Source organism: Choloepus didactylus, chromosome 4 (assembly GCF_015220235.1).
Source record: "Choloepus didactylus isolate mChoDid1 chromosome 4, mChoDid1.pri, whole genome shotgun sequence".
Classification (NCBI taxonomy): domain Eukaryota; kingdom Metazoa; phylum Chordata; class Mammalia; order Pilosa; family Megalonychidae; genus Choloepus; species Choloepus didactylus.
In genome coordinates this window covers 155,055,285-155,081,628 of record NC_051310.1, presented here as the reverse complement: position 1 = coordinate 155,081,628, position 26,344 = coordinate 155,055,285, and the positions used below count along the sequence as shown (strand labels likewise).

At 36.0% G+C, this 26,344-nt stretch overlaps 1 protein-coding gene and 1 non-coding gene across 8 annotated transcripts in view; both read left to right on the top strand.

The window, feature by feature from the left end:
- CHD8 (chromodomain helicase DNA binding protein 8) overlaps positions 1–26,344 on the top strand; it is a 59,079-nt gene that overhangs the window by 23,990 nt on the left and 8,745 nt on the right. For 6 of the 7 annotated variants that reach the window (XM_037834493.1, XM_037834488.1, XM_037834489.1 and 3 more), the window contains 23 exons: positions 854–968; positions 8,910–9,092; positions 9,175–9,243; positions 9,609–9,664; positions 10,183–10,300; positions 12,468–12,551; positions 15,096–15,233; positions 16,627–16,748; positions 16,894–17,137; positions 18,049–18,225; positions 19,200–19,343; positions 19,594–19,849; positions 20,396–20,606; positions 20,867–21,062; positions 21,551–21,718; positions 21,917–22,096; positions 22,244–22,354; positions 22,714–22,910; positions 23,145–23,344; positions 23,425–23,605; positions 23,693–23,782; positions 24,058–24,161; positions 25,333–25,462. In XM_037834493.1, the coding sequence (XP_037690421.1) occupies positions 854–968; positions 8,910–9,092; positions 9,175–9,243; positions 9,609–9,664; positions 10,183–10,300; positions 12,468–12,551; positions 15,096–15,233; positions 16,627–16,748; positions 16,894–17,137; positions 18,049–18,225; positions 19,200–19,343; positions 19,594–19,849; positions 20,396–20,606; positions 20,867–21,062; positions 21,551–21,718; positions 21,917–22,096; positions 22,244–22,354; positions 22,714–22,910; positions 23,145–23,344; positions 23,425–23,605; positions 23,693–23,782; positions 24,058–24,161; positions 25,333–25,462 (3,474 nt within the window). The remainder of the gene's footprint in view (positions 1–853; positions 969–8,909; positions 9,093–9,174; positions 9,244–9,608; positions 9,665–10,182; positions 10,301–12,467; positions 12,552–15,095; positions 15,234–16,626; positions 16,749–16,893; positions 17,138–18,048; positions 18,226–19,199; positions 19,344–19,593; positions 19,850–20,395; positions 20,607–20,866; positions 21,063–21,550; positions 21,719–21,916; positions 22,097–22,243; positions 22,355–22,713; positions 22,911–23,144; positions 23,345–23,424; positions 23,606–23,692; positions 23,783–24,057; positions 24,162–25,332; positions 25,463–26,344) is intronic. The other variant, XM_037834492.1, reaches the window with a different exon arrangement.
- On the top strand, positions 25,910–26,019 carry LOC119533716. The gene has a single exon (XR_005216825.1). It is a non-coding gene; the product is annotated as a small nucleolar RNA U6-53/MBII-28 (small nucleolar RNA).

Sequence of the window (26,344 nt, the reverse complement as noted above, 5' to 3'; positions counted from 1 at the left end):
TAGCATATTTTAAAAGAGAAAAAGAAATGTATAGGAAATATAGCCAGTCATTGTGTTGGGAGTTACATTTAAAGCTGTGACTATGTTTTTATATATTCTTCCTGATATAGTATCACTGTAGTGTGAAAGAGATTTCACACTACCCCCTTACCCACCCACACCAATAAAAGAGAGCTGCTGGAGACATGGCTGCCCTGTTTTTGCATCTCATCTGTGAATTGGGGAGGATTCCTGCAACCACTGTCATCCTTCAACAGTGTTGACAGAACCATGCTTTTCCACATAATTCTTGTCACAATTGCGTGTCCTCTCTCCCTTCCATGTCCTGTAACTTCACTCCTTTCTCCCTAACCTTTGTTTCCTGGGATTCTCTGGCTTTATAGTAATACTGATAATAATTGCTTTATAGTTATACAGGATGTTGTAGCTTTTAAAACACAAGTTTCATACCTTTTATCTTATTTGCTCCTTAATAACTATCAGGATAAGTATTATTACCAATGTTTACAAATAAGGGAACTAATCCCCAGCTAGTGACAGAACTGGGTTTAGAAATGAGGCCTTCTAATTCTTAGTCCAGTATTCATCCTGCTATATTATGCTACTTTCCTGCAGGTATTTATGAACATAGTGGTAGCTAGAACTTGTCAAATCTATTGAAGAGGTCAGCCAGTGGTTTACAAACCCCAATATCTTTTTTCAAATATCCTACTCAATAGCTGTGTCCCAGGGACTGAAGATTTAAGTGCTTTCATATGGAAGCTTAGTATGTGATGGTTTAGATTAATTACGTTTTCTTAACCATGAATTTTCCTTGCCCTCACTGAAAATGAGTTTGGTTTTTCGTTTTTAGCACCATTACTCCTGTGGTAGGTAAGAAAAGAAAGCGTAATACCTCATCTGATAATTCAGATGTGGAAGTCATGCCTGCACAGTCACCCCGGGAAGATGAAGAAAGTAGCATTCAGGTAAGAGTATCACTAAAGAACTTAGTAGAGAAATCATGTTCAATTATGGCAGGCATTCCAGGAATAGATACTGAGAACTACAAGACTGTGCATATTTCTATGATTTTTCTAAACTAAAGGTAAGCCTAAAAAGTGGAAAGCTCTGACTCATGTCTTTTAAATTTTGTTTTTTTAAGCAAAAAGCATATTACTATAAAAATAGTGTTACTCATTTCCCAAAATCCAACGATTCAAAAAGTAAGCAAACATGAAATTATGCTGCATGATTGCCGTCATGGTTATGTCAGTCCTTTGGTTTATGTTAGAGCTGTCCAGCTATCCCTTTTGCCTTATTCTTTCTACGCTTCAGGCTTGTTACTCTGTGAATTAAGGTGCATAGGCACAAAGTTTTTTCTGTCTTTTAAAAATAAGACATATTAGAAGAGAATAAAAGAAGCCATACCAGAAGAACTTTAGTCCTCCATCTCTGATTTGTTGCCTTAGAGTATCATCTTTGGATTCAATTTCCAACCATAGAAAGTACTTTATTTGGATTCAGACCTGTGGTACTACTTCTAAATACCTCCATGAGCCTGGTCATTTCACTTAGCTGGGTCTGAATTCCTCATCTGTAAGTAAGGGTTTGAACTAAATGAACTGTAAGTGCCTTTCTAGCTATTACTATTTATAAATGCCTCCCCTCTTTCTTAATATGCATTCTGTACATTCACAAAATGATACTTGAGATTCTTCTGGAAGAAATTAACATTTGAGATAGCCAAGAAATTTCTGAAAAGGAAAATGAGACAAAAACCAGACTTAACTGATAGAATATATTATGAAGCAATAGTTAGTAGCTTGGAATCGAAGAAGAAAGGACAGGTAAATAAAATGAAGTCAAGTCTAGAAATAGACTCGAATAGTTATGAGAATTTAGTATATGATTAAAATGCCATTAAATCAATGAAGAAAAAAAAAAAGATTAGTAAATTGTGTTAGGATAACTGGCTACCTATTTAGGAAAAACAAACAGCTGAATTTCTTTCCTCACTTTTTAAACAAAAATAAATTCCGGTTTAACCAAACCGTTTAAATTTTTAAAAATGAAATCATGAACTTTCTATAAAACATGGATAATTTTTAAAATAATCATTAAGTGGAGTGGGTTTTTCTAGAGATTATTAAAATTCAGAAACCATAAAGGAAAAGATTGATCATTTATGTATGGTATAACAACAAATTCCATAAACCACATGGTGGCTAAAGAGTATATACCCTGGAGTCAGATTGCCAGAGTTCTCATCTTAACTCTCGCATTTACTAGCATTGTCACTTTGGGCAAGTTACCTTAACTCCTGGTGCCTCAGTTTCCTCATCTCTAAAATGCAGATTATAGTACCTACCAAATAGAGTTGTTGTGAGGAATAAATGTAAATATTTGTAAAACATATGGTAAGAGCATATAAGTACATTTGTTAAATAAAATCAAAGTTAAAGTATTTGTTAAATAAACAAAGATAAAACAAACTGAAGGCAAATTATTGTAATACAAGAAATAACAGAGATTGTTAAACTTAGTATAAAGTTGTAATACTACTTCACACTTAATTGGTAAGAATGTTAATTTGGACAGTCTGTTTGCCAAGTCTGTTTCAGTTTCTAGTAAAATTTAAAATAATAATACCCCTCCACCCACTGGTTCCGCACTTAGGAAATTGCCTTATGGTATATTCTCAAAAGTACACAGTAATGTATGTGTTGTTTCAGTATTTACAGTAGTAAAAAATGCAGTGGAGAAGTGGTTAAAGAAAATTATGAAAATCCATGCAGTCAAGTAAATTTAAACAATGAGGTAGATTGGTATGTCCTGATAAGGAAAGCTGTCCAAGATGTATTAAGTGAAAAAAGCAAAATGTAGAATAGTACATATAATATCTCTCTACAATTTATTTAGTGTATATGTGTGTACATACATGTATATAGAGCAATTTTTTTTTTTTCTGGAAGGATACACAAATTGTTGAGAGTATCTTTGAGGGGTGGTTGGGTCATGATAATTGTACTTTTAATCCTTTGGAACTGTGAAATTTTTTTAAGGCTTTTCAACATTTTCAGTTTTATTTTCTAAGTTAAATATAAATATAAACATATATGTATATATATGAGACAAATTAGAACAGTACAAAAAAGTATACATGGTGGAAGTCTCCCATCCTAGACTCCAACCTCTTAATCCCCAGTTCTCTTCCCAAGAGGTAACCTCTATTACCATTTTTTGTGTGCATCCTTCCTGAAATTTTCTTTATTTTCATGAGCATGCTACTTCAACTAAATATTAGCATTCTGTGCCTTCTCTTCTTTAATGTGCTCTTTTTTTCCAGTGATACATTTTGGAGATTGATCTTTATCAGAAAAGATAGATCTAGCACATTCTTCCCCCCGTCCCCTTTTATATTTTGAAAAATTTCAAACATACGTAAAAATAGAATATTTAACAAAGCCCCATGTTCCCATTATCACACTTTAGTATTTATGAAGAGATGGCCATTTATCCTTTCTTCTACTCCAGCTCTCCCCACCCCACCCCCTGCGCAAATTATTTTAAAGCAAATTCCAGTACTTTTTTTTTTAGCATTTCTTAAATACATATATATATATATAAAATTATTATAAGAATACTATGTGATGGGTGTAATAAAAAGTAAATAATACAGAAGATATAAAAGGTATAAAGTCTCTCCTAATCCCACTCTGTAGAAGTTATTTATCAGATTTTTTAAGTGAGATAAAATATATATACAATGAAATATGCACAGTTCTTATTTGTATATTTATTTGGTGAATTTTTACAAATGTATGTATCCATATAGCCACTAGCTAAATCAAAATGCAGAACGTTTCCATCATCTCAGAAAGTTCCTTTTACCCCCTTCCAATCTACATCCCTCCCACATGGGCAACCACTCTTAAGATTTCTATTACCTTAGATTAACTTTGCCTGCTCTTGAACTCCCTGTAAATGGAATTATATAATATGTAATCTTGGGTCTCACTTCTTCAGCATGTTTTTGAGACTTATCCATGTTGTTGGATGGGTCAGTAGTTTATTCTTTTTTTTTCCTTGATTAATATTTGATTTTATGAATATATTACAATTTGTATATCTATTCTGTTGGTGGAGATTTGGGTTGTTTCTGGCAAAACTGCCATGAACATTCTAAATACAAGTCTTTGTGGACATAGACTTTCATTTCTCATGAGTAAATCCCCAGGAGTAGAATTAAGAGGTAGTTTTAGGTTTAAATTCATAAGAATTTACCAGTTTTCCAAAGTGTTTGTATAATTTTATACCCCACCAGTAATGTATTAGAGTTCCAGTTATTCTGGAACTCTTCACCAACTTTTGGTGTTGTCAATCTACCGCATTCTTTTTTTTTTTTTTAATGCAATTTTATTGATATATATTCACATACCAGATAATCATCCAAAGAGTGCAAACCGTGGTTCACAGTATCATCAAATAGTTGTGCATTCATCATGATAGTCACTTTTTGAACATTTTCATTATTTCAAAAAAGAATAAGATAAAAATGAGCACCCAAAATATCCCATACCCCTTACCCCCCTATTATTTATTCATTTTTTGTCTTTTTATTTTCTTGCTCTTCTGTCCATACATGGATAAATGGAGTGTCAGTTGCAAGGTTTTCACAATTACACGGTCATACCATAAAAGCTATATAGTTATACACTCATCTTCAAGAATCAAGGCTACTGGCTTACAGTTCAACAGTTTCATGTATTTCCTTCCAGCTATTCTAATACACAAAAAAACTAAATATATCTGTGTAGTGCATAAGGAGTAACCTCCAGAATGACCTCTCAACTCTATTTGAAATCTCTCAGCCACTGAAACTTTATTTTGTTTCATTTCTCTTCCCCCTTTTGGTACAGGAAGCCTTTCTCAATCCCATGATGCCAGGGCCAAGCTCATCCCCAGGAGTCATGTCCCACATTACCAGGGAGATTTACACCCCTAGGAGTCATGTCCCACATATTACCCCATTCTTTTTTAAATGTTTGATCATTAGGCTAAACCATACCGTACTTTCTTTAAGCAGTCTCCTGTTCATAGACATTTAGGTTTTCTCTAGTCTGCTATCACAAATAATCCTCCAGGGATTTGTGCATTTGTGGAAGGGCACAAATTTGAAGTGGAATTGTTGGGTCAAAGGGTATTGTCAAATTTTCATTCATAGACATCATGCCTATATTCTTATCAACAACACAAAAGTTCCTGTTTCAGATATTTTGATTGGACTTTAATTTTTGCTGGTCTGTTAAGTGGGGGAAAATAATCTGTTTAATTTTAATTTATAGTTATTTTTATTATGACCGAGTGTGAACATCTTTTTACGTTTAAAAACCATTTGTAGTTTTTCCTGTGAACTGTCTATTCATGTTATTTGCACTTATTTCTATTGTGTTACTGATCGTTTTCTTAGTTGTTGAATAGAACTCTATGCTTAGAAAATATATCATGGCATTTTTCTCAGTTTTTTATTTTCGTAACTTTGCTTATGATGGATTTTATTATGCAGAGTTTCTAATTTTTTTACATGGTCAAATTGGTCTATTTTAAAGTTTTTGGTATTTTGTCTCTTGCTTAAAAAGACTTTCCCTACTCCAGTATTATAAAAATTTTTGCACATTTTCTTCTAGGGATTTTGTGGTGTCTTTTTTACATTTAAATCTTTGATCCTTTTAGAAATTTGCTTCTTTCATCCCCTAGATGGCTAACCATTTGTTTCCAATACCATTTGTAGAATAATCCACCTTTCCTCACCTCACTATTTAGAAGTTCTTTTTATCATGTTCTAAATCTACGTAAGTATTTAATCTTTATTTGGACACTATTTCATTGACCGTTCTGTCTTTTCTTGAGGAGTTACCATGCTGTGTTAATTAGTATAGCTTTAACTTGTCCTTAATATCTCTTAAAGCCTAGTATACTTTTTCAGATTTTCTAGTTATTCTTAGATGTTTACTTCTCCATTTGAATTTTAGAATCATCTAATTAAAAAATAATAATTTATTGGTTTCATTTTGTCAAATTTACATAATTGGGGAAAATTAAGTCTTCCTATTCCAAAACAGCGAACAGTGTATCTTACCATTATTCAAGTCTTTCTGTGTTTTAAAGTTTTCTTCATATAGATTTTACATATTTCTTTTATTAAATGTAATCCCTTAGATAATTAATCTTTTTGTTATCGTAAGTGGAATCTTTGATAATATTTTCTGGCTGACTGTATACAGGAATGCTACTGATTTTTCAAAAATTTATTTTATGCCAAGCAATTTTACTCAATTTGAGTAGTTCCACTTCTAATTACAACTCAGTTGATTCTTTTGGGTTTTCCAGGGATACAATCATGATTGAAGAATAATAATTTTATCTCTCACTCCTTCCCCATTTTTAATCATGAACTGCAAATATTACTTGAATTACTTAATTTTAAAATGTTTTACTTCACCACCTCCATTAACATGGAAACTATCTCCTAAGAAATATTGTTAACTAAGAACATAAACAGCCAAACAATACTTACAGTATGATCTACTTTTTGTTGTTTTGTTGTTTTTAAACGTTTTTTATTGTGAACTATAACATACATGCAGAAAAGTGATAAATTTCAAAGTATAGTTTAACAAGTAGTTACAGAGTAAACTTCAAAGTATAGGATGGGTTACAGTTCAGTAATTTAGGTTTCACCTTCATTTCCTTCTGGCTATTCTAATACACTAGAAACTAAAAAGAAATATCTATATAATGATTCAGAAGTCATAATCATTTTTTAAATCCTAACTTCTCAGTTACAACTCCTCCATCTCATTTGATCATTCTCTCAATCTTCAAGGATATTTGGGCAATGATCCTTCTAACTTCTTCATACTGAAATGGGGTGTCAACACTATGGTATAGGGGAATGCAACTGGTTGATGTTCTTACCTCTGGGTTTCAGGGCTTATCTGGCATAGAAACAATCTGGAGGTTTTAAGTTTCTGAAAAAATAATCTTGAAAGTTAAACTTTTATAGAGTCTTAGATAGAGCACGGCAGGGTTTTAAAGCCTGGCTTACACATTACAATGTTCTTTTCTTAGGAAATCATGTGAAAGCAGTTTTACTAGCTTCCAGTTTCAATATTCTTCATTGAACAGAAACTGTAAGGAGTTGGTTTTTGCCATCAAGGAGCTTACTGTCTAGGGGGATAAAACAAGTTGAGTGCACAGAGTCTGAGGCAGTATGTACTAACTCCAGAATGATTAAAAAAAAAAAAAAAAAAAAAAAGGTACACACACAAACCAATCCTATAGATTGAGAGAGCAGAAGAAGTTTCCTCAGGAGTGATCAGGAAAGTTTTCATGGAGAATTCAAACCGGGCTTTGAAGTATACAATCTGCTTAAATCGAATTTATTTGTATTAGCTTTCTATTGCTATGTAGAAAATTACCATAGACTTAGCAGCTCAAAACAACATTCATTTATTAACTCATAGTTCTGTAAGCCAGGATTCTGGGCAGGCTTGCCTGGTCTCTCTGCTTAGAGTCTCACAAGGTCAAAATCAAGGCCTTAATTTGGGGCCAGAGTGGGCTCTCATCAGGAGGCTCATTCAGGCTGTTGGCAGACCCCAGTTCCTCGTGGCTGTACATCTTAGATTCCCATTTCCTTGCTGGCTGTCATTTGGGGGCCACTCTCTGTTCCTAAACTGCCCTCCTTCTTTCTCATGTGCTTTCCTCCATTTTCAAAGCCAGCAAAAGTACCTTGAGTCCTTCTCAAGCTGCCAGTTGGTTTGACACTCTCTTCTACTACCAGCCAGAGAAAACTATGTGCTTTTAAAGGGCTCACCCATGGGTCTACTTTTTAAAACAAAAATATTTCAGAACTAAAAAAAAAAAAAAAAAAACAAAAAAACAAAATTAGAACAAATTATTCTTGCACCTTTGTACTTCAGGTTGTTCCTGGTGTGAAGTACATTGCACCCTGAAGGCTGGGCATCCTATATATCAATTTTCCAGAACTTCTTGCATGTAGTATGCAGGTTTCTGCCAGGTGGATTCCTGGACATTGATAAAGCAGTTCAGCAAATAAATATTTTTAGCTCATAGAATAAATCACATGGCTTGACAAATACATTTAGTAAGTTTTTTGTTGTCATCTTTTAGTTTGATTTTTCATGGGAATTTTTGATTAAAATCTTTGTATTTGACTATTGGCCAATAGTTTTGATGATAGAGACATGGATAATTGTTAAAATATTTGAAAAATGTTATTTTTTTATTACAAAACTAATGCATGATTTTTAAAAAAAATTTGGAAGTGTAGAGAAGAAAACAAAATGCCATAATAATTTTACAACTCATTCAGATTTGATACAGTTCCCTCCAGGTTTTTTTTTTCCTGGATGTGGTACGTGTGTGTGTGTGTGTGTGTGTGTGTGTGTCCTAGTTAGAAAAATTGGATCATATTGCATGTTTTTTATTACTGTTCTTATACAACACATGTTCCTATTTTATTCAAAATGGTCCAATTTTTAAAAATTATATACTTAATTTTATTATTGCTATGTCACAGTTTCTTAATTCTCCTGTTGTTATTTATGTAGCTGGACTCCAGTTTTTCCTCTATTATAAATAACATTGAAATTAACCCCTTGCACATCAGACTTCGTTTTCAGATTACTTAAGATAGTTTTCTAGGGGTAATATTACTATATTAAAGGAAATGAATGTTTTTAGGCTCTTGTTGACTAGTCACAGTCTAGTTAGAGACATCATTGTGTAGGGTTCAGCAGTTTTTTGCAACACGGGGAATAAAACAGAAGATTTGCTTGGAAATTCTTACCAACTTTTCTCCTTGAGAGATCTAAGCAGTTTTTTTTAACCGTTTGTCTCTATAGAAGAGACGCTCAAACCGCCAAGTGAAGCGAAAAAAATATACAGAGGATCTGGATATAAAGATCACAGATGATGAAGAAGAAGAAGAAGTAGATGTAACTGGGCCAATAAAACCTGAGCCCATCCTCCCAGAACCAGTGCAGGAACCAGATGGCGAGACTTTGCCTTCCATGCAATTCTTTGTGGTAAGCTATGAACTTAAGCAATTTGAGAGGTTTGCCTTGCTGTTCATAATCATCTGTTGACTGACTACATCTTCTTCTGTAGGAGAATCCCAGTGAAGAAGATGCAGCCATTGTAGACAAAGTGCTTTCTATGAGGGTTGTGAAGAAAGAGGTGAGGCCCTCTGTCTTTAATATCAGTCAGTCCATAACGCTACATTCAAAGGCTTTATTTTATGAGCACCTTTGTATGTTGAAATGTATTGCTGAGGGTGTTGTGAGAGATGATGGAGGAAAGTTAGCTAAAACATAGGAATTGTCTTAGCCCTTCTTCTTTCACTTATCTGTTTAAAATAGGTAAAGATTTATTTTCTTCAGCTATCAGAGCTCTTTTAGAGATGCCAGAATAGTTCTTTAACCCTTCACACAATAATTTATTTAGGTAATATTAGATATGAAATACTGCTTTGTGTAACTAAAACTTAATGGTTCTTTCTTTAACAACTAAGGGATTAGTGACCATAATTTGTTTCTTTTCAGCTTCCTTCTGGACAATATACTGAAGCAGAAGAATTCTTTGTCAAATACAAGAACTAGTATGTGATCTGTGCAACAAGCTTTATACACCAAACTCCTCAGGGTTGTAAAAAGTTCCCCTGTATAGTCTGTCCTGGGTGGGAATGTGATCCTGTTTTATGTAGTCTCCGAGCCCTAATTATTGTTTTCAGTGGGGAAAATGGCTCTTTAAGAGACAAGTTCAGGAATTGACATGTCTTACTATTTTCCTATAAGAAGGTGGGGTGAGGGTGATTCCTGATGAAATCCGTCCATCCATTAGGCTAGCACTAAGGACTTGCTACTCAAAACTGTGGTCTGAGGACCAGTAGAATTAGCATCACTTGGATGTTTTTTAAAAACGTAGATTCTCAAGTATACCCTAGACCAGATGGTTTGGTGTACAAGCACTGACCTAACACACATTGATCTAAGAGACCATCTCCCTAATTAAGCATACATTCATCATGTCTGCTTCTAGCTAATCCCAAAATCTCAAAACACTACCCTGCCAGTTCCCTTTTCTCACCCCATGACTGGCTATCTCCATCCCCTTCAGCTCCTATCTGCACTGTGAATGGGCTACTATCTCCCAGCTAGAGAAGGATAAGAGGATCCATCAAAAACTAAAGCGCTTCAAAACCAAAATGGCTCAGATGAGACACTTCTTCCATGAGGTAATTAGGAATAGGTATTGCCTATCATTTCTTTCACAGAAGCACAAATCACTGATATTGTTAGCTTTAACTCACAGTTTCTTTGTAAAGTTTTAATTTTGACCATTAGACTTTACTTAATTGCTCCATGCTTTGTTTTTTCAAGTTTAAATATGGTTCTTTTATAAGTTATAGTATATTTTAAAATTGACTTGATTAGTATGCACAAAGTGTTTTCAAAAAGGATGATAAACTGACCTCTAGTTCAGTTGAGGCATTCTTCTCCCACCATTATCAGTCTTTAGCTATTGATAATGATATAGTTGCTTATTCTATAGATACTAAGAGAGAACATTTATTTTCTCAAATGTCTAATCAAATATCATTAGAAATAGTGATAAAGGAGCTTTAATTTTCCATATCCAATGTTAAACCCTAGAACATGCTTTAAAGGTCTATTGAGTCATATTTAAGCTCCTCCTTTGCTTTGAAGGTTGTTATATCCCTTTGCCAAATTCTGGGATTTCTCATCTTTATTCTATATAATGTGTTAAATGCCTTGAGGAGAAGGCATTTAATTTTGTTAAAGCTTCTTAGAGCTAAAGGGAAAAAGATTTAGTATGAAAGAGTGAGAAAGAATAATGTGTAGTTTCACCAAAAAACAGTTTTGGCTGAATACATCTGGTAAGGTTAACTTTATGCCACCAGATTTGCCTATAAATGAACTATTTTCTTCATCACCTAGAGAGGGCAAATAATGATTATTGGTTTGCATTTTTTAATCCATGTTTTTCTTAAGGTATCTAATTTGTGAATTGTACAGTGAAACTAGTATCCCATTCAAGCTAGTATTAGATTACAATTTGACCAGTAAGGAGGCTGTTGAAGTTTTCTAGATAAGAGATTATGATGGACTAAGATGGTTTCAGTTGATAGAGTATGGATGAATTTGGAATTTATTTTAAAGTACCATAGATAGGTCTTGGTATGACAACTTGGATACAAGAGTCTCTGGTCTGATCAAATGGGGAGAAATGGGATCATTTATTGAAATGTGGAATATTTTGAAACCAGCTGGTTTGGGGGAAGTCAGTAATTTGATATGGACCATGTTAATTTTAAAATAACAGATGCCTAGTAAGTAGCTGGATATATAAATCTGTATTGTTCAGGATGGAATTAAAATTTGGGATTTGTCAGCATTTAACTAATTATTAAAGCCTTAAGAATGAATAAAGTCATGTGGGGAGAAAGTATAAAAAAAGAATGGATGTGAGCCCAGAACCACATCTTGAGGAATTTTCCCAGATTCAGAGGTCAGGTAGAGGAGGAGATTGCAAAAGAGACTGAGAAAGAATGTGTACCGGAGCAGTAAGAGAAAAATAGGGAAAAGAATATCTTTTAGGAGGAAGAGTTTTTTCCCCTATGATTTCTTTGAGGTCTTTCTTTGGAATTTTGGAGCACTCCCAAAGCTATATACCAGTGACTTAGAAGAAAAAGAGTCATCCAAGATGATTAAGAATTGGCAACAAAAACAAAAACAGAAAACAAACATAAAGATGGGGGTCAGGGAGACAAGAGAGTATGGTATCTCAGAAAAGTCAAGGGAAGAGTGCTTTAAGGAGGGAATGATAAATTATTGAATGCTCTTTAAAGGTAGAGTAAGATGAGCATGGAAATGTGTCCGTTATGTTTGGCAATTTGGAGACAATTAGTGACCTTGACAAAAGGTTTTAGCTGTGTGATGGAAGTGGAAGACAGATTGGAATGGATAGATGAGAGAAAGGGAGGCGATGAGATGAAGATAGCATGTGTTTAAACTTGGAAAAGTTTGGTTATGTTGAAGCAGGGCAGAAAAATAGATGTGGAGAGATATAGAGTCAAGGGAGGTCTTTAAGATATGAAGTAGAGCATGTTTGTATGTTTGTGGGAATGATCCAGTAGAGAGGGATTCCTACAAAGGTGAGCAGGGATGGAATCCAGAGCACATATGGAGAGAATTGCCTCTGTTAGGGAGAAGAGCCATATTTTCTCTATGGTGACAGGTGAGAAGATGGGTGTAGACCCTGGTAAGTTTGTAGGATTTGATACTGGGAAAATGAGGTGTTCAACTAAAGGTGAGATGGAGGGATGGGTTTACTGGTCGGTGATCTTTTGGTCTTGCTGTTTGGTTTCCCAACTCATCTAGGATGAAGAACCCTTTAATCCAGACTATGTAGAGGTGGATAGGATATTGGATGAGTCTCACAGTATTGACAAGGACAATGGGGAGGTGAGTTGGGACATGAAAGAATATGAAAGTCTGCTTATAGATATTTGCTAGTCTGCTTGCCCATCCTTTTTTTTTCAGGTATGGCTGAAAAGTCCCTGGAACTGAAAAGGTATTTTTGAATTTTTCTGAGGGATCCATAAAATGATAATTGGGAAAGTAAAGGAGTAGAGAGAAAAGCTAACAACAGCAAAGATTCCTATAAGGTCAAATGTCTGGGAGCTGTATGTATAAGTACTGAAAACTCATTTACCTTGGTCCCATTTTCTTTCAGTTTTATATGACATTCATTTTTGGGGGGTGGGAAGAAGGAAGGGATATGTCACAAATCTCCAAATTTGTTAATATGAGAATACTTATACAGGCTCATAGCTTTCTCCAAACCTGGTTGTTGCTGAAAATTTGTTATTTCCCTGAACTCACCATCAGTTAAATGCCTTTTCAGTTGTCATTAAAGCAGATCTCTTGCATTTAAATCTGTATTTTTAGCAAATTTTGGGGTTTCCCTCTCACAGATTCAGATTCAGTAGATCTAGGGTGGAACCCAAAGATCTGTATTTTTAAGTTTATTCTTCAAGGGGTTTTCATGCATAGCTTGATTGAGAGTCACTGCACTAAACTTTTCTTGGATTGGGGAGTAGATTTTGTATTGCTAGAACATTTACAGTTATGGTTTCATAAATCACATTTTCTTCATTTTGCAAACAGAATGTTACCATAGATCAAAGCCTCCAGGGAATTCAACATTCTCTCTTTTTAACATCAAAATTATGTATATATATAGGCTTTGACCCACCGTTTTCTTAGAACTCTTCATGTTCTTTTCACTTCAAGTAGTAGTTGTTGGTTTAGCTTAGCTGGACCATACTTCATAAAATTTTTATCACTTCTGAGAGTTACTTGTTATACAGTGATCAGTAGAGAACAACAGAACCTTGTTAAGATGTCGGTTCTGGGTAGCAGGCTGGGCTCATTCACAGGCTAAGTGACTTGCTCCTACACATCATCCTCACAGGACCTAAGTGTCATATTCTTCCCTCTATAAAATTACAAAGTTTCTATTTTATAAACCTTCAGGGCCACTCCGATAGTCAGAACTTTAAAATCCAGGGCCTACTACAGTTCATTGTGTCTTCATATCCTAGCCTCAGATAACAAATAAGCTGTTTTCTGGGTTGGGGGTGGGAGGTATCATTTGTTATTTGTTTGTGGAGTGAGTCAATTATTAGGACAGGTTGAATTCCCATCATGTTCAGGATCTCGGCCTTCCCAGCCTTGAAAGTCTTATGCTGTCTACCACTCTACTTAATTTCCAAAAGCAGTTGTCCTCTGGTTAGGTTCTTTGGAATGTATTCTGCAACTGGCATGCATATGAAAATGTTTTGGTACCTTGATACTGTAATTTATGCTCCCAGTATTGGATAATAACATTTTGTGTACCCACGCCCCACCCCCCAATGAGTTATACATTTGTCATCCCTCTTATACTACCTAATGTTGGAATAAATATTATAATAAATATTAAGGTCCTTGAAAAAGTAAGTTCTGATGCCAGAAATGTGTGACCCAGACAAATAGCATTATGTGGAAAGTGACCTGAGGCTTTGAGGTCTTACAATAAAGAAAAGAGTAAAGGAGGAACTGGATTAATTCTAGGGATATCTTGATCTGTGGTTCTCTTGCAGTACTTCTTATCACCCATTTTAAGGGGTCTTCTGTAAATTGATAATTAGAAATCTCTGTTGATTATGCTAGGCCTAAAATCCTTCTGCTTTATGTGAGCCAACATTGGAAATGCAGTAAGTACAAAAATCATCTTGAATAGTGAGAATAGGAGCCATTTTGCCATTGTTAACTGCCTCTTCCATTGCAGTAGAATGCCTACGTAGAGCATAATACTGTAATTGTAGCTTTAGCATTTCCCTTTCCTCTTCACACTTGTTACTTCTCTTTGGTGGTAGCTCTCATAGTTATCTTCTGGCTCCTTGGTGCTCACAGGAAATCTTTTCACCACCATCTGACTGCTCTTGAAGTAGCATCTGCACTCAGCCCCAGGAGCTGAGACACCCAGTGACATCAGCCGTGCAGTGCTCCTATGGTTTTAACCTTTTCCTCATTCCTAAAAGTAATCTGGTTTTCACTGTATCACATTTGCTACCAGGAGAGTATGAACAGTCATGTGTTTCAACCGAATTCAACTCAATGTAAAAAAAAAAAAAGGTTGGTTTTTCTTTTTTTTTTTTTTTTTTTTTTAAAACTGTTTGATAGATGAGTATAATGTTTTAAGTGCTTAGTGTTCTAGAAACCACTGGGGTAGAAATTTCACTTTTATAACAGATTCTACTGATAAGTTACCTGGAAGAATGATCAAAGCTGCAAATCATTCATCAGCTGGTGAGCTTATGGTAGGTGTGTTCAGCCTGATTTTTTTAGCTGATTTGAAGCATTAACAGTTTGTGATCTGATTCTAGAGTCTAATTCTTATTCTTTAACCAGAGTAAAGAAAAAAATATCAGCTTATTAATACTTTGGCTTCTCCTCTTGTAGCCTGTAGTTTACTATCTGGTGAAATGGTGCTCTCTGCCCTATGAGGATAGTACTTGGGAGCTGAAAGAGGACGTTGATGAGGGCAAGATTCGAGAATTTAAACGGATCCAGTCAAGGCACCCAGAACTCAAAAGAGTGGTAAGTACATTTGCACTTAGAGTATAAAGGTCCTTAATAAGCATTGATTTATTTTTTCCTCTAGAGGTTTTTGTTGTTTTGACTTTTCATTATATTTTCATTATGTTGAAATTTTTCAAACATTTGCAAACATGTAAAAATAGTATAGTGTGTTATACCCAATGTTCCATGACCCAGCTTTAACAATTATCAATACATGGCCAATATTGTTTCATATATTTCTCCACCCATCATTCTCCTATTTCCCAGATTATTTTAAAACAAATCCTAAACTCCTTTATTTCATCTGTAAATGTTTCATTGTTTATCACTAAAAGATAAATAATACCTTGATTTTAACTGAAAAGATTAGCAATTCTATAGTATCATAAAGTCTCCAATCACCATATACCTTTCCATGATTGTCTTCTAATTTTTAAAAGTTATGTGAATTGGGATCTAAATAAGGTCTATATATTGCTATTGGTTAATATGTCTCAAGTCTCTCTTAATTATAGTTCCCCTCACTCTTTTCCTCCCCTATCTTTGCAGTTTTTTCTTGAAGAAACTAGATGATTTATTCTGTAGAGTTTTCCACAGTCTGGATTTTGCTGATTGTATTCTCCTTGGTACCTTTTAACATGTTGTCTATCTCTTGTTTTTCACATGAACTGTTAGACCTAAAGCAGTGCTATCCGATAGAACTTATTAGAACTGTGCTATCCAACACAGTAGCCGCGTGTGGCTATCTGAATTTGAATGGATTGTTCTTAAGTCACACTAGCCACATTTCAATTGTTCAGTATCCACTTGTCAGTAGTGACATATAGAAAACATTTCCATCATTGTAGAAAGTTTTATTAGACAGTACTATTCTTGAGACTTAGTCAGATGGGGGAGGGAGACCAGTAAATCTGCTTCATAGGTGATCCTGTTATTTTTATCAGGTTGTCTTTTGTGATTTTATCAGCCATTTATGATCATTGCCTAAGTCTATTAATTCTTTAAGGATTTTAAAGTGATGATATTCTAATTCTAACATTTCTTCATTCATTAGCTAGAATCTTCTATAAAATGAAACTTCTTTTCATCTACTATTTGGTTATCCTGTACCCTGAGGTTCAGATTTCATAAGAAAGGAGGATAAATGCTTTATTCTTTTCCTTTATTTACCAGTTTTCAAAATACTGAAGCAGTTTCCTAGCATCCTCCAAAAGTGGACCCATGTTTTTCTTTATTCGTTCTTTTTTTGTTAATTTTTCATTATGAGCTTATGGATTTAAATATATTTGATATAGTTTAATCCAAGTAATATTTTTTTCTTAATTTATTTCAGCTACTAGAACTACTTAGTAAGTCTTGCCTAATTTTCTGGGTATCTCCATCCCATTTATTCAAATTGCCTAATTTTTAGAATCGTCCACAGGCAAGTGCCTGGAAGAAGTTGGAGCTGTCACATGAGTATAAAAACAGAAACCAGTTACGGGAATATCAGTTGGAAGGGGTGAATTGGCTGCTCTTCAATTGGTATAATAGGTAAGGAAAAAAATGGGCCGTAAGACATAGGCTCAGTTTGGGGGTTATTTTTATTTATCTTCTTTGACACAGTTTCTTCTACTTAATCTTTTTTTTAAGGTGGTATCTTTTGACATGTTTTTCTTTTTCCATGATGATTCTGCAGGCAGAACTGTATCTTGGCTGATGAAATGGGATTGGGCAAAACTATTCAGTCCATTGCCTTCTTACAAGAGGTATATAATGTAGGCATCCATGGCCCCTTCCTGGTCATTGCCCCACTGTCCACAATTACTAACTGGGAGCGAGAATTCAATACGTGGACGGAGATGAACACTATTGTGTACCATGGAAGTTTGGCCAGCCGGCAGATGATTCAGCAATATGAAATGTACTGCAAAGATTCACGGGTAAATTATATGTCTTGGGGTTTCTATGGGAGAAGGAGACTGGGGTTTTGGAGGCTACATTTATATAAAAGACTTATTGATTGAGGCTCTCTGTGACTTAAGGCATTTTTCTGCAGCAGTGTGCAGGGCATTTTTTGACTTACATTTTTATCCAGTGGAAATTTTGACCTTATTTATTAATATATACATTGTAAATAGAATTTTACCAGCATTGATGAGGTTTTTATCAAGAAAGTATTTTTCCAGAGTGGAATTCATTTAGTCACTTTAAATCCTTAATTCTCCATACAGTGGTGAATGTAAACCATTTATTTCTTTTTCTGCTGAAATTTTCATCAAAATCAGTTCCTTTCTGAGTAAACTGGGAAACAAAAATTTGAAAAATTTATCTTTTTATCAATATCAAATTTTATGAATTGTTTATATTGTTAGTTTTCTTCTGTGGTTTTTATTTCTACCAAACCACAATTTCTCAAGTTAAATTTTGTAGCTCTCAATTTTGCTAAGATGGTTTGAGTCTTCTATCAGTTTTTAGGCAGTGACCATGTACTATTACCTATTTTCACTTTAATTTTTTGTCTTTATGTTTTAGCAGTGCCCACCATTTATGGATTTTAATGTTAACCAACAAAATTGTGATTTAGAGCAAAGATCTAGGGCACAGATACAGGAGCTGGGTGTATATGGCAGGGTCATTCACTGAGGTCTGTTATTTTCTCAAGAAGCAGAATATGTTGAGGAAGCGATTTATATTATATTCAGTGATTTGGCATTGTTTATCAGGAATTTAGGTGGTAGAGGGCAGTGGTGGTGTGGTTCGTATTTTCTATTAAACTTGCCTGATTATAAAAAAGAGAATGAGTAATTCAGAAGAGCTCCTCGTTTAGGTACATTCCTCCCTTCCTGCTTAGGGGCGCCTCATCCCAGGCGCGTACAAGTTTGATGCCCTGATCACCACTTTTGAGATGATTTTGTCAGACTGTCCTGAACTTCGTGAGATTGAATGGCGCTGTGTCATCATTGATGAGGCCCATCGACTGAAGAACCGTAATTGCAAACTGCTTGATAGTCTGAAGCACATGGACCTGGTGAGTTTCTCTCATTGACTTTTGGGCAAAAAAAATACCTGGAATTAAAATAACTGTAATTCCCTGTGGAGTTAAAATAACTCTAATAGTTTAGCACAGAAAGAAAAAGAATCAGAATCTTTTTATTGGGTGGTGGGTATAGCTTATGGAGGCCTGAAAGACATAAATTTTAGGATTGGAAGTTCAGTGATTTTCAACCAGGTAGAGAGGTGGGATACTATATTAGCTACCTATAGCTGCATAATAAAATACCCTAAAGCTTAGCTGGTTGAAACAACAATCAGTATTTTTCATGATTCTCTAACTCAGCAATTTAGGCTAGGCTCAACTATGCCTTTTTTTTGATGGTGTTGCCTGGGATCATTAATGGCAGAAGCACCTGACAGTTGGAGGATTGTTGACTAGAGCACCTGGGCTATCTTCCACATGACCTCTCATCTTCCAGGAGGCCAGAGCAGTCTTCTTTACCTGGTATTCTCAGGGCGGTGTTCCAAGAGGGCAATGAGGAAGCTACAAAGCCTCTGTAGGTATAGGCTCTGAAACTCACACAGTGTCACTTCTGCCACATTCTCTTTGTCAGAGCAAGTCACATGTCAAGCCCAGATTCAAAGGGTTAAACTTGATAGAAAGAGCTACAAAGAATTAATGGCCGTAATTAATCCAGCACAGGTACATTCCCACAGTGAGGAGAGCCATATGTAATTAGAAAAATCATTCTGAATTATTATTTCTTTATTTCTTTATAATCATAGTATTTAAGTTATTTCAATATTTTAAATAATACAGAGGGTGTCTTGAGAATGTTTTGTGTTTATTTAAAGAAGGAACAAGTGAAGTTAAGACAGTAATCTGGTCCATTCCATGAGTTTATAGATGAAGAAATTAAAGATGAAGATTAAATACTTGATGAAAAACCCCCAGGAAGTCCTTATTATTTTTTGTTTCACCACTGCTATGTTTTTCTCTGTTTCTAGGAACATAAAGTGCTACTCACAGGAACACCATTGCAAAACACTGTGGAGGAACTGTTTAGCTTGCTTCATTTCTTAGAACCTTCACAGTTTCCTTCAGAATCAGAATTCCTCAAGGACTTCGGGGATCTCAAGACAGAGGAACAGGTAGGAAGTCTATCTGATGAGGTGCTAACCCAAGACAAAAAAGGTAGTTTGTACTAGGCAGTCGGTCACCACAGGCATCAAGTGTCTTTCTGACCTTCCTTATAACCTTGTGCCTACATCATCTATGGCATTGTCCAAAATCTACATTTCTCAGGTAATGGAAACTTAACTTTTTTCTCCATGTTTCTGTATAAATATGTGACTATTGCCCTATGTTTCTGATGTCTTTTTCTCTTTGTATTGGACACAGGTTCAAAAGCTACAGGCCATTCTCAAGCCAATGATGCTGAGAAGACTCAAAGAGGATGTTGAAAAAAACTTGGCACCCAAACAGGAAACTATTATTGAAGTAGAGCTGACCAACATCCAGAAGAAATACTATCGGGCTATTTTGGAGAAGAATTTCTCTTTCCTTTCAAAAGGGGCAGGTCATACCAACATGCCTAATCTACTCAACACAATGATGGAGTTGCGCAAGTGCTGCAACCATCCATATCTCATCAATGGTGAGGGAGTTCCTGGAAAATGCCTAAATTTCTATATTATCTGTGTTTACTTTCAGATATGGTATTCCTCAGGGATAATGGATGCATTGACTGATCCAGACTAATTGGTGGATGGGTGTTCTTTTAGAAAAATTCTCTTATAGAGTGTCTTTCTTAGTTGTTTTTACCCCCTCAATCTTGCATCATCTCCAGGCCATTTTGTTCTCTGGACAAATGTCCTTGCTTATATTCCATTTTGCTGTTTCTTTTTTGGGTGCAGGTAGGGTGATAATAGTGGTTTATAGGTTCCTTCCTAGTCCTTATCCACATATTTACTTTTTTTTCCACCCATTCATAATGATAATTGGCCTGTTTTACTTGGCATATTTTGTATAACACATTCAAAGTAATTTAGGATTTCTTGATACTGAAATTCTGTTTTTGAGAAATGTTGATCTCAAGTCGCATTACATTTTCCCTGTGTTTCTTTATGTCAGTCAAATAAGCTATATCCTTAGTATGTTTCACTTGATCTCTCAACAACAGTCTTCATTATTCTCTTGGCAGGTGCAGAAGAAAAAATCCTAACAGAATTTCGGGAGGCTTGTCATGTTATACCTCATGACTTCCACCTGCAGGCTATGGTTCGTTCCGCTGGCAAATTGGTCCTTATTGACAAGTTACTTCCAAAACTTAAAGCTGGTGGCCATAAAGTTCTGATCTTCTCCCAGATGGTACGCTGCCTAGATATCCTAGAGGATTATCTAATCCAGAGGAGGTGAGAAAAGAGTCTTCCCTGGCCTTGTGGTTACTATATCCTCATAAAGTTGTAAAGAGTAGGAGGGCCTGGGTTTAATTAGAGTTGACTTCAGCCCAGGATTGGGATAAGGGAAGTATTTAAAACTCTAAAGGTCACCCTTCTGATGGTTTTTGGCCAACCAACTGATGATGTGGAGGTATTGATAGTAATCTTAGCCTGCTTTTGTGGTCTGTTCCTCCTCTTAGTCAGTTGAATTTTTCTTTGTGATTCCCTTACAGGTACTTATATGAGCGAATTGATGGGCGAGTTAGAGGCAACCTTCGACAGGCTGCTATTGACCGCTTCAGCAAGCCTGACTCAGACCGCTTTGTCTTCTTGCTCTGTACCCGGGCTGGTGGACTTGGTATTAATCTCACAGCTGCTGATACCTGCATCATCTTTGATTCAGACTGGAATCCTCAAAATGACCTGCAGGTAGAGAAAATCATTGTTTTAGGGACTAACTACCTGATCTGGAAAGTTTTTCAACAGATTGGGATGCCGTAGAAAGCCTTGTCTTTCAGATAGTATGGCATTTTTTGCATGATGAGAGGTAGCAGTCTAGATCAGGAGTCAGCAAAATTTTTCTGTATAGGACAAGATAGTAAATATTTTAGGCTTTGTGGGCCATACAATCTCCGTTGCAGCTATTCAGCAATGCTGTTGAAGCACAAAAGCAGCCATAGATAGTACATAAATAAATGGGCATGGCCGTGTTCCATTAAAACTTTGTTTACAGAAATAGGTGGCCACACAGACCATAGTTTGCTGACCCCTGGTTTCATCTTGAAACTGACTTTTGATTTTGGGTTGATCGCATGGCTGCTTTATAGATGTGAAAAAATTTTGAATTGGTATTTTTTTTCTTACCTATTAATTTTATGTTCTCTCTTTCCCTGTCCTTTTCATTTTTTTTTTACTAGGCCCAGGCACGGTGTCATCGAATTGGGCAGAGCAAAGCTGTGAAGGTGTACCGTCTCATCACTCGTAATTCCTATGAGAGAGAGATGTTTGATAAAGCAAGCCTCAAGTTGGGGTTGGATAAAGCTGTGCTTCAATCCATGAGTGGTCGGGATGGCAACATAACTGGAGTGAGTCCTTTTAGTCTATAATAGATACCTTTGTGATAGGGCAGAATGATAGAGCAAGACAAAAGCTATTTTTGCATAGGAATCTACCTTGTTTGGATTATCAGTCATTATTTCTTAAAATAGAATAGCTAAAGTATTATGATGTATTTAGAAACTGTTCTCTTGGTAGTCTTCTCATCTTTCTGTTGGTTTTTGCAGATCCAACAATTCTCCAAGAAGGAAATTGAAGATCTTTTAAGAAAAGGAGCATATGCAGCCATAATGGAAGAAGATGATGAAGGCTCCAAGTTTTGTGAAGAGGACATTGACCAGATCTTGTTAAGACGAACCACCACTATCACCATAGAGTCTGAAGGAAAAGGGTCTACCTTTGCCAAGGTATGTTCTGTCTGTGCCAGAAGCTAGAAATGCAGAGATAGAGAAATTGCTGGAATTTAAATGTATTCTCAAAATGTAGACGCTGGTTTCCCATTGCTCAAAAAAGCAGTATAGTCAACTTCAGTCTGTGCCTTTATTCCTCACTAGGCAAGCTTTGTTGCTTCGGAAAATAGGACAGATATTTCTCTGGATGACCCCAACTTTTGGCAAAAGTGGGCCAAAAAGGCTGACCTAGACATGGATCTACTCAATAGCAAGGTGAGCTCACTCTTCTCTTTAAGGAGAAAGAATAGCAGAAGACAAATGACTCTGAGTCTTTATTGCTTCTCTGATTCATCCACACTAACTTCGGTTTATGTCAATGTATTATATACAAGGCCATTGGAGAAACTTTCTACATAGGATGCCCCAGAATATGACTTAGATATCTACCACTTAATTTTGCTTCTTGATTCTCTGGGTTATTTTTTGTGTCAGTTTAAGTTTTAATTCCTGAAAAATCTCTTTGGGTGTCTAAATTTGTCACATCCAAGACTGTTTCAGTCCACGATTATCTTCATTCTTTGCCCATGAGTATATCATGAAGACAGTTACTTCTCTTTATGTTCTCTGCATAGAATAACTTAGTGATTGACACACCAAGAGTACGAAAACAGACCCGCCACTTCAGTACTCTGAAAGATGATGACCTGGTAGAATTTTCTGATTTAGAAAGTGAGGATGATGAGCGGCCACGCTCCCGTCGACATGACCGTCATCACGCCTATGGGCGCACCGACTGCTTTCGGGTGGAGAAGCACCTCCTGGTATATGGGTAAGAACTCACATTGCAGTCAGACGTAGTGCATCTCCATCATGATGGACACGTTCTGTGCCTCACTGGAGGCTACTGTGAAAAGCTTTTGCCTTGGAGGAAGCTTACTGTTACCATGTTTTCCAAGATCTTTTTGTCCCTCACCTTTTGGGATGTGTGATTCTGGGACAGGGAGACATCATCAAATTAGAGCCCTCAAAAATATTAATACAGTTTCCTTTTCTGTTTCTCTAGCTGGGGACGGTGGCGAGATATCTTGTCTCATGGACGCTTCAAGAGACGTATGACTGAACGAGATGTGGAGACAATTTGCCGGGCCATCCTTGTATACTGTCTTTTGCACTATCGTGGGGATGAAAATATCAAGGGCTTCATTTGGGATTTGATTAGCCCTGCTGAAAATGGCAAGACAAAAGAATTGCAGAATCATTCAGGTAATTATCAACTCATTACTTTTTATTTTTCTATAGGTTACTTAGTCCTCTTCAGGTCCAAGGGTTTTTCTCAATCCAAGTCTTTGATGTCTCCCTTTCCCCAGGCCTATCTATCCCTGTGCCCCGTGGACGCAAGGGGAAAAAAGTAAAGTCACAAAGCACTTTTGATATCCATAAGGCAGATTGGATTCGGAAATATAACCCTGACACTCTGTTCCAAGATGAGAGTTATAAGAAGCACTTGAAACATCAGTGTAACAAGTAAGGATGGACTTTTTAGTAAAGACTAAGTATTTGCCATCCCGAACTTTCTTCATTGTTGTTGAGCCAGCTCTTCCTCTCTTCTAGGGTGCTGCTGCGGGTACGAATGCTATACTACCTGAGGCAGGAGGTTATTGGAGACCAGGCAGAGAAGGTGTTAGGGGGCACTGTTGCCAGGTAAAGTTATGCTATATTTTAATTTCTGCCCTGCCTTATTCCAGGAAGAGATTGGTTTGCTTATTTCATTCTATACTATTTTTGGCATACCTGTTAATTAAAATCTATATATCAAGTCTTTAATTCTACTCTTGGCCCCAGTAGAAGGAAAAATAGGGCAGACAACGCATTAATGTTTAAATTAGTGTAAAAAGGAAGATACTTATAATAATCTATCTAGGACTTATTTTAATTTCCTGCATTGCTGTGCTGACTCTGCCCTCTTAAACCTTTAGTGAGATTGACATATGGTTCCCAGTAGTGGATCAGCTGGAGGTTCCAACAACCTGGTGGGACAGTGAGGCTGATAAGTCTCTGCTCATTGGAGTCTTTAAGCATGGTAGGTACCTTCTCAAAGCCTATTCCTTTCCTAATAAAGATTTATGTCCACCAGTGGAAGATATGGCAAAATGCTCATGACCAGTAACTGAGTCATCTGATTGATCTTTAATAAGTTTATGTTTGAGTGAGAAACTAGTTCTTAAATAGCCAGAACAGAATACTTTCTATAAATAGATGTTTAAAAAAGACCAGATGGATAGTTCCCAAAGTAGGAAACCTACCATCTGTTCTCTAATCACTATTACCAATCTGTTTGTTGTGGGGTCTAAGTTAAGGTTTCACAAATCAAGGGAGGTAATATATGCCCACTCTTGTTAATCATAACCATGCTTAATTTGTATCACTTTCCTGTGGCTTGCTGAAAAGGGTCCTATTTGTCTAAATTTTCACCCCTCACTCTGACATAGGTGTGTGCAACAATGTTTGAGTGAAACAAAGTAGAGTATAAAAAAGGGAAGAATACTCCTTTTGCAGATTTACCTGATAACTAATCCTAGGCATCAAGAGCAGTGAGTGCTTAACTTTCAGCACAGTGACGTAGTGAAATTGGATTATCGTTTCCTTTTTAAATTATACTTTTCTGTTCACATCTATAAAATAAAAGTAATGACACTTAATCCACATGTTTTTGTGAGGTTTATTGGGATGAGAAAAACTGAGCATTTGTAGTCTTGGATTTACTTGTGAGACAGAGAGTTTAGAAGAGTCCAAACATCCTGAAGTGTGTTCATTCATTCAGCGTTCATCAAACATTCACTATTTGCTTTCAGGTACAAGTTTCTTATCCTTTATCTGAAAATCTGTGACATGAAACTAAATAAATAATGTGACTTTTTTGGTTTCCCCATATGTGTGGTAAGAATGATAATAGAAAGAGTACCAGTTAAATGGCTGTGCAAATCTTAATCACCATGAAATATAGATTCTTTGATTAAATTCATATCATCAGTCACTAGTTAATACAACTTTATGTGACTCTAAATTCATAAATAAATGTTAAATACAGTAATATAACCCAACAGGTGGCCAAGTTAACATTTTAACTATATTTTGTATTATGGCAAAGTAACCCATATAATCTAAATATTCCAGCAGCATACAAAGTAAGCATAAACCTCAGGCAAAATGAATCCCTGATTTTCTTCAACTTATGACCCTTTTTCTTTTAGGCTATGAGAAATATAATACTATGAGAGCAGACCCAGCCTTATGCTTCCTGGAAAAGGCTGGCCGACCAGATGACAAGGCCATTGCAGCAGAACATCGAGTGTTGGATAATTTCTCTGACATAGTAGAAGGGTAAGCATTGGTTTTCAGTTCTTTTAAAGTTCTAAGTCCACCCTAAGAATGCTATTAGTTGCTTTGCTAAAAGATAACATGCCTCTAGCCTTGACTGAACCCTTAGAATTCTCAATGGTGGTTATTGATTCTCATGAGTGATAAATCCTTAACAAAGTGTGAGACCAGAAGAAAGGACTCCAAAAACTGGCCTGTATCACACATGACTATAAGATGCAACTCAAGGCAAAAATTTAATTTACTCCCAAATGATTTGCTTGGTGTTCTGTTCAATTTGCTTTACAGAGCTCTTCTGTACAGTCGCAGTAGCTGAGAAGATAACTGGTTTTCTTGAAAGATGACAGCCAGGTAGCTTATATAGCAGAGCTTCAGGGAATTGTATCCCTGGTTTATCAGCTCCCATTGATGCTTAAAACAATAAGGCATTTACTCTGGCTTGTATACATGCCCCGATGATGAGTTGCCATGCTAATACCGAGCCACCAGGTAGGGCAGTGTTGCCCTGGATTGGGTGCCAATGAGTTTAACAAAACTTCTCACATGGAGACCTGAGGGGTGTGTGTAATTGTTGTCTTGTTTAGTGAATACCCATTCCATTGTAATGGAGAGATTTCCCCTTGATGATTACAACCTTACTTTGCTTAGCATAAACTCACTTTTAAGTTCTTCAAAAGAAATTGGGTCATTTGTTCATTGCAAATCATTTATCTTGTCATCCTTCTGCTCAGTAGAGCAAAGTAGTAAAAAAAGAAAAAAGCAAAAATGCATGGATCATTCAAATGAAATAATGAAAAGCAAATAGTTGGCTGGGCTTGGGGCAATGGTGGGAGATGGGTTAAACAATAAAAAGGGCTATCAAAGAAAGAAATTGCTGGTCTCAAA